At 30.5% G+C, this 14772-nt stretch overlaps 1 protein-coding gene across 27 annotated transcripts in view; it reads left to right on the top strand.

Annotated features, from left to right (window-relative positions):
* LOC139482388 (troponin T, skeletal muscle-like) overlaps positions 1-14345 on the top strand; it is a 29475-nt gene extending 15130 nt beyond the window's left edge. For 15 of the 27 annotated variants that reach the window (XM_071266273.1, XM_071266263.1, XM_071266261.1 and 12 more), the window contains 9 exons: positions 609-695; positions 2312-2458; positions 3091-3102; positions 6426-6638; positions 9899-9942; positions 10281-10319; positions 12069-12105; positions 12619-12838; positions 13766-14345. In XM_071266273.1, the coding sequence (XP_071122374.1) occupies positions 609-695; positions 2312-2458; positions 3091-3102; positions 6426-6638; positions 9899-9942; positions 10281-10319; positions 12069-12105; positions 12619-12798 (759 nt within the window). In that variant the 3' untranslated portion in view covers positions 12799-12838; positions 13766-14345. The remainder of the gene's footprint in view (positions 1-608; positions 696-2311; positions 2459-3090; positions 3103-6425; positions 6639-9898; positions 9943-10280; positions 10320-12068; positions 12106-12618; positions 12839-13765) is intronic. The other 12 variants (XM_071266278.1, XM_071266268.1, XM_071266269.1 and 9 more) reach the window with 1 other exon arrangement.
* The last annotated feature ends 427 nt before the right edge of the window (positions 14346-14772 follow it).

The following is a 14772-nucleotide window of genomic DNA, read 5'->3' as shown; positions in this document are numbered from 1 at the left end:
AGCCAAACGATTGATTTTACTGATCTTGACGTCATTTAATTCCAGTTTGATGGGGGATCTCATTGCCATGATCTCGGTCCCACTTATTGTTTTGCCAGAATCCTGTATCACGTTTATAGCACTTATAATTTTATGTATACTGTCTGACTTTGCTTCCTGTTTTCACACAAAATTATTTGACTTTTCAATTCATAGACTTAGAAAAAATTGGTCAATCCAGCATCATGCTTCTATCCCAATGAGACCCACTTTGATGATACTTTGATTTATAATACCCACTTTGCATGGAAAGTTTTGTCAATGAAACAAGTTAAGGTATACTCAGTTTTTAGGTGTAACTTCTTGTATGAACTCGTTACATAAAAACAAGAACCAGTTAAACTCTATAGATATGTCAAAGGGAAGCTGTTCTTAGTCCATATCAGTAACAATATATTTGTTTTAGTTTTCTTTGGAAGTGTTCTTATTATGTGTGTTCATAATAGATAGTACAAGGCAGCACTTGCATCGGCAAAGTGGAAAGAGATTAATATAAATTGCAATAACTTGTTTTCCAATCCACTATAAATAAATATGTTTAAACTAAGTACTATGTTTTTAAATTGTAGGAACAAAGAAAAGTAGAGCGAGCAGAAGAAGAAGAAAGATTAACTAAACTTAGAGTGGAAGAAGATATTAGAAGGAGACAGGAAGAAGTAAGTCTTTTTTCTCTTCTTTTCTTCCTTTTCTTATTTGTGAATATAAGGTGAAGTCCATTTGAGCTGTATAAATCTTTCAAAATTAATTATTAAAAATCAAAATTTCATATTTTTTTGTATCTGATTTTATGTCTTAATTTAAATCCAATCTTTATCTCATTGAACTTGGACAAGAAGGACCTTTTTAACAAAATATAAATAGATTGTATCAACTTTTTTTACTTCTGATGCAATAATTCTTAGATTGATTGTCAGAGTTGATATAAGAACACCACAAACAGGGGCGTAGCTAGAATGAAACGATGTGCAAGCATATATATGAGACTCTTTTATGCAGAAAATGGTTTGTTTTTCGGGTTTTGGCCATAGGACGGTTAATTGAGAAGTTACATGTACATAGGACTTATTCATAATTCATGAATGCAAAACTATTTAAAAATCTTCTAATAGAACATCTAAATAGAATAAAGCATGGTTAATTGAATACATAAACAACACATTTTTGTGTTATGGAATTTAATAAAAATTGTCAAAAATCTGCCCTTCGGGTCTTAGCAGAAACGATCTTCTTTATTACTTTGTCAATATTCACACAAAATTCCAGAGGAATATGCAGCAATGCTAGCGATGCTAAACCGTCGCTGTTTGTTGTTAATGTTTTCAACAGATCTCTCTGCGGTAACACCCGCGAGATGTAATCCAGCGTGTTCGCCATCGAGCGACCTCCCGATTGAATTTGTCAAAATTACATGACAAGTCAGTTTCGTATGTTTCAAACAATGCTGAGATTTGTCGTTTGTTGTGTTTCCTACAACACGAGGAAGCAGATATGCGCAAAGCAGTGATTTTTCTGAATTTCCAATTAACCGTCCAATGGGCAAAATCCGAAAAACAAACCATTTTCCGGTACCACGATTTCCCGAGAAATACAAAAAAAACCCATTATACCCCCAAAACAAACTGATATATCCCGTGAAAAAGACTTTTTTTTAAACTTCTAATGGCCGATTGGTACATCGCATTCCAAACAGATAAACCGTACTCTGTAAAATGTTCTCCGAAACTACAAGAGTTTAATAAAACTTTAATTTTAAAACCAAATGCCGCTATTTAATGACATTACATCATTTGAAAAAGCGACAGCATATACTCATATGTGTATCGATCCTTCAAATTTTTAATTTATAAATTTTTATTTTGCATTTTTTTTTGCATGCCGATATGATGTGCACGCAACTGCGTGTTGGCGTATAGGGAGCTACGCGCCTGACAAAATGAATAACTTAATTGAATAATTTGAGTTTTTGTCTTGCTGCTTTTCTGATGTTGCTGTTGAAAATTGTTAATTTTTCGCTTAAGTTAGTTTTGACAGAAACCAGTTGTGATCTATAAATGAATGATATTAAAAATATAAAGTTCAATTACTATCAGTGTATATCATTTTCACAAATATTGCAAGGCCCTGTGTCCTCTAGGTCATGGTGCAGTGTCTTTGAAATTAGCAATTTTCATTGATATTTTTCTGCTAAATTAGTTTGATAGAAACTACAAGCTTTGAAACATTTTTGAAATAATGGTTTGAGTATCTTTGTTATTTATTTATTCCATTTTAGAGAGAAAGACAAGCAAGGAAGTTGGAAGAAGAACAGAAAAGAAAAGAAGAGCGAGAAAGAAGAAGGAAAGAACAAGAAGATAGATTGAAATTATGTAGAAGGCCAAATTTTGTAATCACAAAGAAAGCTGATGGTGGAGAAGAAGAGGTATGATTGGATATATAATTAAATACAGATGCATTGTGGGATAGTAATGAGTTGCATGATGGGAAATTATAACATACAGATATATTGTGGGGTAATAATGAGTTGTATGATAAGAAATTTTTACATACAGATGAATTGTGGGATAGTAATGAGAGGCATGCTGGGAAATTATCACATACAGCTGAATTGTGGGATAATAATAAGAGTCATGATGAGAAATTATTACATACAGATAAATTGTGGGACAATAATGAAATGCATGATGGGAACTTATTACGAACAGATGAATTTTTGGATAGGGGTGAAGATGTATGATAAGAAATTATATGTATTACATAAAGATGAATTGTGGGATAATAAAGGGGAACAGAGGTATGGCCTCTGAAAGAAAGACAGTCAATGTAACAAAAGCTTAATCATCAAAATATTTAACACTGCACACATACATGTACTTATTCTTCACAAAACATCAGGTTGACAAATATTAATTGATGCATGTATATATTTATGTAGCTTAGACCATCAATTATTTAAATTATTATTTTAAGTCACTTGCACATTGTTATTGTAGTTAAGTGTTAATGTACCTCGTTCTGTAAATAAACATATGTTTATTATCTATTGATTTTCAGAGAAGAAAAAAGGTATGGTTTCTGCTTTGCAAATTTTGAATTCCAATTGCCCTTTTCCCATTGTTTGCAAGTTTTAATCCTCACAGATAAACAGAAGTTCATTCATTAATTTTTTTTGCATCAGGCTGTGCAAGAAAAATTTCATTTCTCATGCCTATTGTTTTTTATTGTAAATTTATCGGCAAGTTTTATTTTTAGAATTATTTTCATCTTTCAAAAAAAAGAAATAGTAATTTAATTTAGCTGATTAATGCACATGCACAAGAAAGTCTAAATTACAGTATCTTGAATTTAAATTATTTAAACAAAAATGGTTGTTATAAAAGAAAATTCAAATATAGCAACTGCTACAAAAAGTGTAAGAAATGAAATGATTTTTGTATGGCCTTTAATAAGATTAAAATAAATAAATTGTCATTTTTCGGCTTTTTCATATGATTGTACATATTTCATGCTATTGTATTTATATTAAGGTGCTTTATAAATTAGTCTCTAAATACTTGTTAGTCTAGCAAAATCTAGTATATCAGTTTACAGAAACCTGTGACTAACAAAACACAATTATTTCAAGAAAAAAAGTATTTAAAGAAATAAAGAAAAAAAATGACAAATTTTATTTATTTTGGTCGGAGTTTTTTTCAGTCTGCAGTTTACAGTTTTAAAATTTTTATACCATTTTTTTGTAAATTGGAATTAAAACAAAATTGTATCTGAATTTTTTTTATTATAATCTGAAAAAATTGCTGAAATTCCAGTTTACAAATATCTGAACAAATGATATAAACTTATTTCATCCAAATATCTTAGGTAAAAAAAATGCACTTCAAATGCACCTAGGTTTTATCCAAGTCAAATATGCACTTCTGTCTAAATAAAATGCACTCCTGTGTGCTATGATTCTTGAACCCTTAGCATTTGCTATCAGTTTTCATTGGCTATTTCCTACCAATCATATTCTTCCATACATGCAAACATCTTTTGAAGGATATTTGACTCTTGTTTAATTTCTGTCATTTTCCTTTCTGCACTCTAATGAATAATAATGCTGTCATTAGGGAATTGTGCTTAAGTACCTACGAAACAAAATTTATTCTAGTATATCCTGCACAATGACGATCACTTAGACGCTTGATGAAAGTTGATAGTGCAGGGATACAGGCGACCCCCTCTATCTGGTAAAGGACATCACAAATGCTCACCTAATTGACAAGATTCAATAATTTTGATTGGCTGACAACCATCACATGGCTACAATATGACCTTTTTGTACGGAGGTTTTAAACAAAAACCAATCATAAAATCAATCACATGGGTTTTAAAACTGATGTAGTATGAAGAGCTTCAATAATTCATACAAAATTAGCTTCAGTTGATGCTTTTACTTATCTTGATAGTTAACAAACTTTAGGTTGTTAAAAAATAACACATTTTGTTAAAATATTTACAAGGATTTTTTTTTAGGGAATATGATAAAATAATCTCCTTATTTTTTTATGATGAATTTTGAAATAAAGTAGGTCTACTTATTGAATGGATAGTTGTATCATTGGCACCTATACCATATCTTTTTTATATTTCTAAAATGCAAGAAATCAGAATTAAGAAATGGGGTCACCATATTTTTCTTATGTTTTGTAAAGTAAATTATCTGAGTTATCTCCCCTTACACAAATAATTTTCAACAAAATTTGGAATCCATCAAACCTTTTCAATCTTTTCAAAAATAGTCAAAATAATAATAAGATTCACGTATGATCGTCTGATAAAGTCTGAAATTAATTGCATTTCTGTTTCAAAATTGGCCTTTTTCTTTATAAATCTAATTTGACCATTTCCTGCCATACTCTACCCAATGTGGCAGACAAAAATGACATCCACACACTACTTTAAAGAGTATTTGCAAGTGGATATTTCTTAAATTATCTTTCACCATGTCAGTAGAATAAACAAATGAGGTGTAATGTGAGGATAGTATGAATAGTGATCTTAAAAGGAAGAGTAAAACTTGTCCCTTAAATCAGAATTGTTAAGAATAAGTTATTAACCAGAGCTTTCTATATGAAGTTTTCTTGCATTTGTGAAGCAGTTTTTCTAAAATTTGAATATTGAATTTACAGTAGAATTAGAAAAGGCTAGTCAGGGTTATTTCACAAATGATGATTTTAGGTTAAGTGGCTTTCTCTTTTTCGTGTATTTTCTTATTGACAACATTTATGTCACTTCTGATGGCGACAAGAGAAATAAATTGTTCAAATGTACTGTAAATTCAGAAATTATTGCGATGTTTTTATTATTGCGAAAAATGCAACAAGGTTATAATCACAATAATTCAAACTCGCATTTTGAAATTTTGTATATCAATTAAACAGGATTTTCTATATAACGCAAAAATTAAAATCGCAATTTAGACTAAAATGACAAAATCGCAATAATTTCTGAATTTACAGTATTTGTAATTTCTGAATTATGAAATAGCAACAAAGTCATTCCATGGGATAATATTTCCTTTCTAGTGAAACTCAACTTGGTGCAATGAATGTATTTGTTTATGATTAAGATTTACATTAGCATTGTACAAAATGTATTTGATATTTTTAGACTCATCAAAATTTGAAATTTAAAATTAAGAAAATTTTAATATTTTCAATTAAAATAGTCCATGAAACTTTCAGAACTTTTTCTGAAGAACCCTTTGAAAAAAATCTTTTGAGCTTTCTAAATTAGCAGGACTACACATTAATTTTTGAAATAACCTCTTGTTCTATGCTTGTTGTTCTGATCAAGTGTTTCTTTTACATGTTTAAATTACAATAAAAAGAAAAACTAAACTTATTCTATTAACATGGTCTTATAGCAAAGTAAAAATTCATTATCCAAAGATGTACCCTTATATTGTTCAATTGCTCATAAAAATTTTGCTACATGCCCTGTGACATGGCCTTATTGCAAGGGGAGGTGTAAATGAAAATTCAAGAACCAATTTTATCTGGCCTTACCCATCAAAGTTTGTTGTTTTTCTGAAATATACTTTATATTCTTCTACCAAGTCTGAACATCAATATACTTCTCATATAAATCTGTCAATTACCTACATCATGAATATGTAACACATATGTTAATAATCCTATTTTGCAGGTACATCTTTAAAATATTCCATTATGTTTATTTAATTTTAAGCAGTTTGAATTTTGTTAAATTTGCATTTTGAAGTGAGGAAAATGTTCTTACCAGTTAGTGGTAGCCAGTCATGATTTTTTACTGTTTTTTATCAGTCATACTGGTACCCAGTCACAATATTTTACTGTTTTTATCAATCAACACTTTTTTGTTTGCAGGCTGAACAGAAGGCAGAGGACTTACAGAAATCTAAGGAACAACTAGAAGAAGAAAAACGTGCCATTTTAGCTCAAAGAATTCAGGAATTAAAACTTGATGGACTCAAATCTGATGGCTTGATTCAAAAAGCTAAGGATCTTCATGAAAAACTTCACAAATTAATGGGTGAACAATACGACTTAGAAGATAAATTCAAACGTCAACAATATGATGTAAGTTATGAGTTACAGTCTTCTGGAGCCTTAATGATTTGATTTTTGATTCATATCAGTCAGTGCAGAGTTATACTTTTATTTTGTGTCATTTACCTGACAAGGGCAGTTTGCATCGTTAGTCTGATGCCCCAGTCTAGTAAAATTTCATTTAGACTACATTGGTTTCATTTTTATACGACCGCAAAATTTGAAAAAATTTTCGTCGTATATTGCTATCACGTTGGCGTCTGCGTCGTCGTCGTCGTCGTCGTCCTGCGTCCGAATACTTTTAGTTTTCGCACTCTAACTTTAGTAAAAGTGAATGGAAATCTATGAAATTTTAACACAAGGTTTATGACCACAAAAGGAAGGTTGGTATTGATTTTGGGAGTTTTGGTTCCAACATTTTAGGAATTAGGGGCCAAAAAGGGCCCAAATAAGCATTTTCTTGGTTTTCGCACTATAACTTTAGTTAAAGTTAATAGAAATCTATGAAATTTTGACACAAGGTTTATGACCACAAAAGAACGGTTGGGATTGATTTTGGGAGTTTTGGTTTCAACAGTTTAGGAATTAGGGGCCAAAAAAGGGCCAAAATAAGCATTATTCTTGGTTTTCGCACAATAACTTTAGTTTAAGTAAATAGAAATCAATGAAATTTAAACACAATGTTAATGACTACAAAAGGAAGGTTGGTATTGATTTTGGGAGTTTAGGTCCCAACAGTTTAGGAATTAGGGGCCAAAAAGGGACCCAAATAAGCATTTTTCTTGGTTTTCGCACCATAACGTTAGTATAAGTAAATAGAAATCTATGAAATTTAAACACAAAGTTTATGACCATAAAAGGAAGGTTGGTATTGATTTTGGGAGTTTTGGTCCCAACAGAATAAGGGGCCCAAAGGGTCCAAAATTAAACTTTGTTTGATTTCATCAAAATTGAATAATTGGGGTTCTTTGATATGCCGAATCTAACTGTCATGACTGTGTATGTAGATTCTTAACCTTTGGTCCCCTTTTCAAATTGGTCTACATTAAGGTCCAAAGGGTCCAAAATTAAACTTAGTTTGATTTTGACAAAAAATGAATCAGTTAGGTTCTTTGATATGCTGAATCTAAAAATGTACTTAGATTCTTGATTATTGGCCCAGTTTTCAAGTTGGTCCAAATCGGGGTCCAAAATTAAACTTTGTTTGATTTCATCAAAAATTGAATAAATGGGGTTCTTTGATATACCAAATCTAACTGTGTATGTAGATTCTTCAATTTTGGTCCTGTTTTCAAATTGGTCTACACTAAAGTCCAAAGGGTCCAAAATTAAACTTAGTCTGATTTTAACAAAAATTGAAATCTTGGGGTTCTTTGATATGCTGAATCCAAAAATGTACTTAGATTTTTTATTATGGGCCCAGTTTTCAAGTTGGTCCAAATCAGGATTCAAAATTATAATATTAAGTATTGTGCAATAGCAAGTCTTTTCAATTGCACAGTATTGCACAATGGCAAGAAATATCTAATTGCACAATATTGTGAAATAGCAAATTTTTTTTTAATTAGAGTTATCTTTCTTTGTCCAGAATACTAAGCAAGAAATATCTAATTGCAAAATATTGTGCAATAGCAAGATTTTTTTTTAATTGGAGTTATCTTTCTTTGTCCAGAATCAACTTAAATCTTTGTTATATACAATATACAATGTATATTCACTTTTTACTACCAACTGATAAATTAAAATAATCTTTACCATTCAGTGATAACAATCAGTTTTTTTACATCTTAATATTTTATGATGTATTTAAATGAGTAGTTATTGTTGCAAACTCCATTAGAAATTTTAATTGAGATTAGTTTTGGAATAAGGGAAAGGGGAATGTGATTAAAAAAATTGGGTTCAATTTTTCTCATTTGAAATTTCATAAATAAAAAAGAAAATTTCTTCAAACATTTTTTTGAGAGGATTAATATTCAACAACATAGTGAATTGCTCTAAGAGAAAACAAAAATTTTAAGTTCATTAGAACACATTCATTCTGTGTCAGAAACCTATGCTGTGTCAACTATTTAATCACAATCCAAATTTAGAGCTGAATCCAGCTTGAATGTTGTGTCCATACTTGCCCCAACTGTTCAGGGTTCAACCTCTGCGGTCGTATAAAGCTACGCCCTGCGGAGCATCTGGTTATTCATTGCGATACCAATTTTCGTGTGTTTCTTGGGTATAGGTGAAGCAAGAATTTCATTGTTCAACGAACTACTAATTTTCAATTACCTTGTACATTGGCAAACCCATGGTATCAATCCACAAAAATAGAAATTTCCTCAATCCTTGAAAATATGATACCCCAAAAAATAAATGAATCCATAGTTAGTAGTAAAAAATTTAAAACTTTGTTTTATGTCTGAATATTGATCTTCACACTTGCAGTTTGAAAAAAAATGGGATTACTGTAAATTCAGAACTTATTGTGTGTACTTATTATTGCGATTTTGTTATTTTAGACTTAAATGTGATTTTAAATGTTTACGATGTTGAGAAAAATCCTGTTTAATTCATATCAAATAGTTCAAAGTGCAAGTTTAAATTATTGCGTTTACAACTTTGTCGCATTTTTTCCCAATAATAAAAACCTCACAATGGTTTCTGAATTTACAGTACCACAGACAGTCACTGAGAATGAATATTGGTGGATGCCTTTTACTGTACATATTTTTGGTGGGGAACTTTTGCAGAAAAAACATTTTATTTTTTCAAATTTCAAAAGTCACACTAATAGAAAGTAGTGCATCACATATACATCTATCTTTTCTTTTCATGAATATGGACAAAGGAAGACACACTCGAGTTAAATTAATGAAAAATTCGAGAAACAGTTATAAGGACTATCCACATGGTTTTTTTTAAAAGATGTGGTATGATTGCCAATGAGACTACGCTTCACAAGAGACCAAATGACACAAAAATTAACAATTATAGGTCATTGTACAACAATGTTTTTTACTTTTGGTCAACGACAACCTGTGTGTTTGTTTACAAAACTAATTAACTTCAATATTCATTAAAAGTTAATCAAGCTGTTGACATGTATATAATATCTTCTATAGGTCAAGTATATGGATGGAGAGTTGTCTCATTGGCACTCCTACCACATCTTTTTATATTTTTCTGTGAATAACTTTTCAAAAATGTTGAAAGTTAAGTTTAGATAAACATTTGTTTTTTATTGTGCAACCTTAAATCTGAAGAATATGCTATTTTATAAAACAATTAATTTTTTTCAGATGATAGAATTAACTGAGAGAGCTAGATCAATGAACAAAGGAAGGTGAGTGGTAAAGGGAAATAACTCTTGCTGTAAAAAAAATGTTTTTTTGCAACTTTCTTATGAAGACCCCAAATTTTTTACTAGATTCCAAGATATACAACTTTTTGACTGTGAAATTTTTCAAACAGATTTCTAGAATTTGCATCTCCATTACACAATACTGTGATTAAGATTATTAGTTTTAATCAAATTTGTATCATAATAGCACTCTGAATATTTCATATGAAGCCTCATTCATAATGTAATACATGTACCTTCAGGCATGGGAATATTTTGTTTATGCTACACCTTTGTAAGAAAGGTTTCTGTCTTCATAGTCATATTTTGTCTTTTTTTAGAGGAAACAGAAGTACAATGGGAGTTAAGATAGATGAATCGTAAGTTTTTACTCATATATTGAATTAAAAGGTGGTGGAAATCAGGCCTCGACAATAACGCTTGTCCGATTGTCCGGTACCAGAGGTGAAAAAGGTCGGACAAGTAAAAGCTATACCAAGCTTGTCCGATGGGACAAGTAGAATCATTCTGCAGAAAATAAATTTTAATTCAACTTTGATGAACAAAGTATAATTATTAACAAAAAAAAACAAGAAAAGAAGATTTGTTTGACATCTTTCCTTTTTAAACTGAAACTAATTGAAGCTTTTTATTTCTCAAGACCCCTCAGACTTGTAATCGATAATTTAAAACTGGTTCTATGTCAAGTACTTTTAACAGGTAAAAAGCGCACTTTTCTCGGAAACCAGTCTTACCGATCCCATTCAACCATGCGCTTTATAGTTAAGGTAACTTTAAAAGATAGTTCGTCACCAGCTCGGAAATGATTCGGCTCCAAGTTTAATAGACAGTTGGGCACCGTAGGAGATATATTTCATAGACATGATTAGTAGACAGTTGGCAAGGCAGTAGTTTCTGGACCAAGACAAATCAGAACCTCTTTTCCTACCTTATTTTGTTGCTTTATAATAATTAATACCAATGTCCATACCGTATTTTTTAAATAAGAATGAGGAAATTATTTACCATAAAAATCATCAAATCATGTTTGATCTTTATGTAGAAAAAACAATACTTGCAATGCAGTGACCTATAGTTGTTAATTTCTATGTCATTTTGGTCTTTTGTCTCATTGACAATCATACCTCATATTCTTTTTGTTGATTGCATTTGAATAAACTTTTTTCAACTTTTAAAAAAATAGGATAAAAATCCAATGAGTGTACATTTAAAGGCCAGTCAGATGGTGTCTCATGTGCAAAGTATGATGAGACTTTAGCATTGATAAAAACTAGAACCTAGTAAGTCCTGTGACACAACTAAATTCAGTTGTTCATGGCTCATATCTTTTAAAAGTATTTCAAAAAATATAAATCAAATTCTGTTCAATTTTTTTTTAATTCATTTTGTTCCTTGAATCAACTTCAAATGCAAAAAAGGTTATTATTAAGAATTTTTTTGGACAAGTTACAATTTCATTCGGACAAGTAAGTTTTGGTATGTACTTGTCCTACTGGACAAGTTGAAAAAAAAGTTATTGTAGAGGCCTGGAAATATGGATGTGCTTTGAAAAAGAAACTAGATCTGAATGAATTTATTCCTTTTAGTTACTATTTTTTATTACAGATATAAATACATGTACACAAATAAATGTATACAGAATACTGCTATTATCTGGCATGTTACAAATTTCTTACTGCAAAAACAGAATAGCAAAACATATTAGAAAATATTGTGAGTCAGAAAGCTACTTTCTTCATTTAGAAAATTTAAATGTGTGGAAAATAATTAAATGGTGCATTTTGCTGACTTATTTCACGTAACTGAAAACAATCAAACCATTTATTGTAAACAAGCTTATTTTTGTAGAAACTTTATTTCTCATTTTGACTTTTCTTGTTCAATTTGTGGAGATTTAAGTTTGCGATTTTCACATATTAATAAGACCAGAAAAGATCTACCTAAGTTTTAAAATTTTACAACGATTCATATACACGTAATTTTTCTTTTTCATAAAAATCGTGAAAATAAATGTCTCTCGTAAATAAGTTGGCTTACAATATCGACCTCTAGATGTTTTATTGCACATTTTTGCATCAAACATAAAATTTATTATTTGTATTTTGTAGATTTGACAGACTTGCAGATAAATTTATTAATGCTCCAGTAAGTATAGTCAAAAGTCATATCAAACTTTAAATTTAAAAAAAAAAGTCATGGTGTAATGGTAGGCACAAAGGTTCCTGGTTTGATCCCGTTCTGGGGAGAAAATATCTGACACCATTTGCGAGTATGGTCTTGAGAACCAATGAAAGTCTGTTGGAAGGGGATGATAATTGAATTATTGTCTTTAGATACACTAAGTCGCATATATTTTCCAGTATGCAGTAACCTTATGGCTTTACTACGAAGCCTCTCTTTCAACTTAGGCCACCACACAGCACAATTGCGAGAAGAAAACTGAGATACATTAATAAAAACTTCAAAATAGTTAATGAATCTAAAGTAACCATTTTTACCTATAATTTATATAGAATACACTAAAACTTTGTTTATAGCATATTTCTTCAGTCCTTATAGATATCATATTAACATGTTGTAAATTCTGATTTGTTAGATGATTAACCTTTTTAATATTAAATATCCCATTTATAATTTTTCATTAATTTTTTTTCACAGCCAAAAATACAGATTTGTAGTAAATATGAACGACATACAGATAATAGAAGTTATGGGGACAGAATGCAACTGTTTGAAGAATTTTCAAAACCCAAACCCCCACCAGAAATCATTCGACACGGGAAAGGTGGCACGTCAGGTGCTGAAGATGGGGAGGAAGGAGGAGAAGAGGAGGAGTAGAATTAATTGTTATGTCCATGACCTCAGCCTAGGGTCAAAGGTGAGAGGTCCTTATAAATTTTTCAATATTTAAGGAAGCTGGCTTGTCATGTTTTGGAATTTTTGTAAGATTTTCGGAATCCTCTGGTTTTATTTATTTGAATGCCTTGAAAAAATTTGCACCGGTGACCCCCATTTTTCTTTTTGAAAATCTTTTACTTGCATAATGATAAGCCATCTGTAAAAGTCTTAAAAAAATTTAATTACTTTTTAACAGTTTTTGAGAACTTCAACTTGTCAATGATAAAGCTATGAAAAGTTAAGAGAGAATATTTTCCCGCCAAAATTTCAATGGCTCATATCTCGAAAACAAGTACGGTGACCTATATATTTTTTTTTTGCTCTCTGGATTCCTTTATTAATTCCCTATCAACATACACTAGGGTTTTGAAAAGTTAATTACTTTGAAACTGAGAAGCGAACTCCCTTAAAAAAAAATGTCTTTGAAAGATGCTTGTATTTTATTGTATTGTATCTTGTGGTTGTTTGCTGCATTGTTTGGTCTTTGAATTTTTGAAGACTTTTCTCTCTTTTTTTAAGGTGATTCTTAACAATTACAATCAATTGTACAGAGCATGCAGTGTGGTAGATCTATCCTAAATGTTATTTTAAATAGGTACTTGCATTGTATGAAAAAACCTTACATATTTAACAAGGAAAAGAATTTTAGGAAAACGATTAATTAAAAAAAATGAGATAATATTCATTGATATCATTGCATTTTGTATACTGTGTATACAATTCTAAAATTAGATATTAATTGGTTGAATGGTAAAATCAAACAAATGCAATTCACCAATGATTTACAAAATACTCAGAGTTATTCCCCTTTGTATGTGATAATATGATTTAAAACTAAAAACATTTTACGCAATCATTTATTCAACTTTTTAATCATACATAAAAGTGATATTTTCTTCTATTTCAGATATATTCATTTCCCATAGATTCCTTGGAACGGCTATTAAAGACAGAATTGGGGATAAAAGACAATTTATTATGACTTTAGAATCTTTTTCTAGCATTGAATATTTATTGCAAACTTTTATTTATTTATTTATATGACACTGTAGTTGTTACAAGTAAGCACTAAAATTCATTGCTAGAGTTTCGTTAATTTTCAATATTTATTAAAAATGATATCCTTTTAAAGGAATTAACTTATTTAATCTAATGTATTTTATTAGAACAACTTTTACCCTAGGCACTTTCTTGTAAATAGCTTTGTCAATATTCTTTTTTATTATTTCCTAATTTAAAATAAATTTGTTAAAATTGAAACTTTGTGCAATAGAAAATTTATAATGTTTCTTATCTATTTTCTTTTCGATGGAGAAATGTTATTAAAAGAAGTCCATTAAACCAATTGTGATCATTTATGTCATCGTAAAATGTGTTTTGGCAGGCCTGTCGCAACACCTATTTCAATGTCCTTATTTTGTGTGATACATCTGGGATAGTCTTAAGTTAGAGAAATATTCATAATAAAAAGCTTTGACTATCCTTGAGTTTGTCTTTGTAGTCTTTATTTTTGAGGCTCCTGCAGGGTCGAAAACGACCTGCGACCTCTGGGCTCTTTAGAGGCGACTTCCAACCTGAGGGCCTTCTAAAAACGACCTCAGACCGACTCCCGTCCTCTGTGTTGGGGAAAAACGACCTGCTACCTGTACATTTCCCTTAAAAACGACCTCTCGACGAATTTAAAAGAGACCTTGTGACCTGAGGGGGGTACCCTGCGGGAGCCTCATTTTTCATGCTTTATGAATGGCTGACAGAAATTTCGACAAGCGGTGGTTCAAAGGATTTAACTACCAGGACTGAATTTTGTTTTTTGCAAAAAAAATAACAGTGAAGACAAGCAGATTTTCTTCAATGACCAACAGTGAAAAAAATAGGTTGAGAAATCTGGGCACAAGTAGAGATTACTGTGGATGA

Source organism: Mytilus edulis, chromosome 7, assembly GCF_963676685.1.
Source record: "Mytilus edulis chromosome 7, xbMytEdul2.2, whole genome shotgun sequence".
Taxonomy (NCBI): Eukaryota; Metazoa; Mollusca; class Bivalvia; order Mytilida; family Mytilidae; genus Mytilus; species Mytilus edulis.
This window is presented reverse-complemented; position numbering and strand designations above follow the sequence as displayed.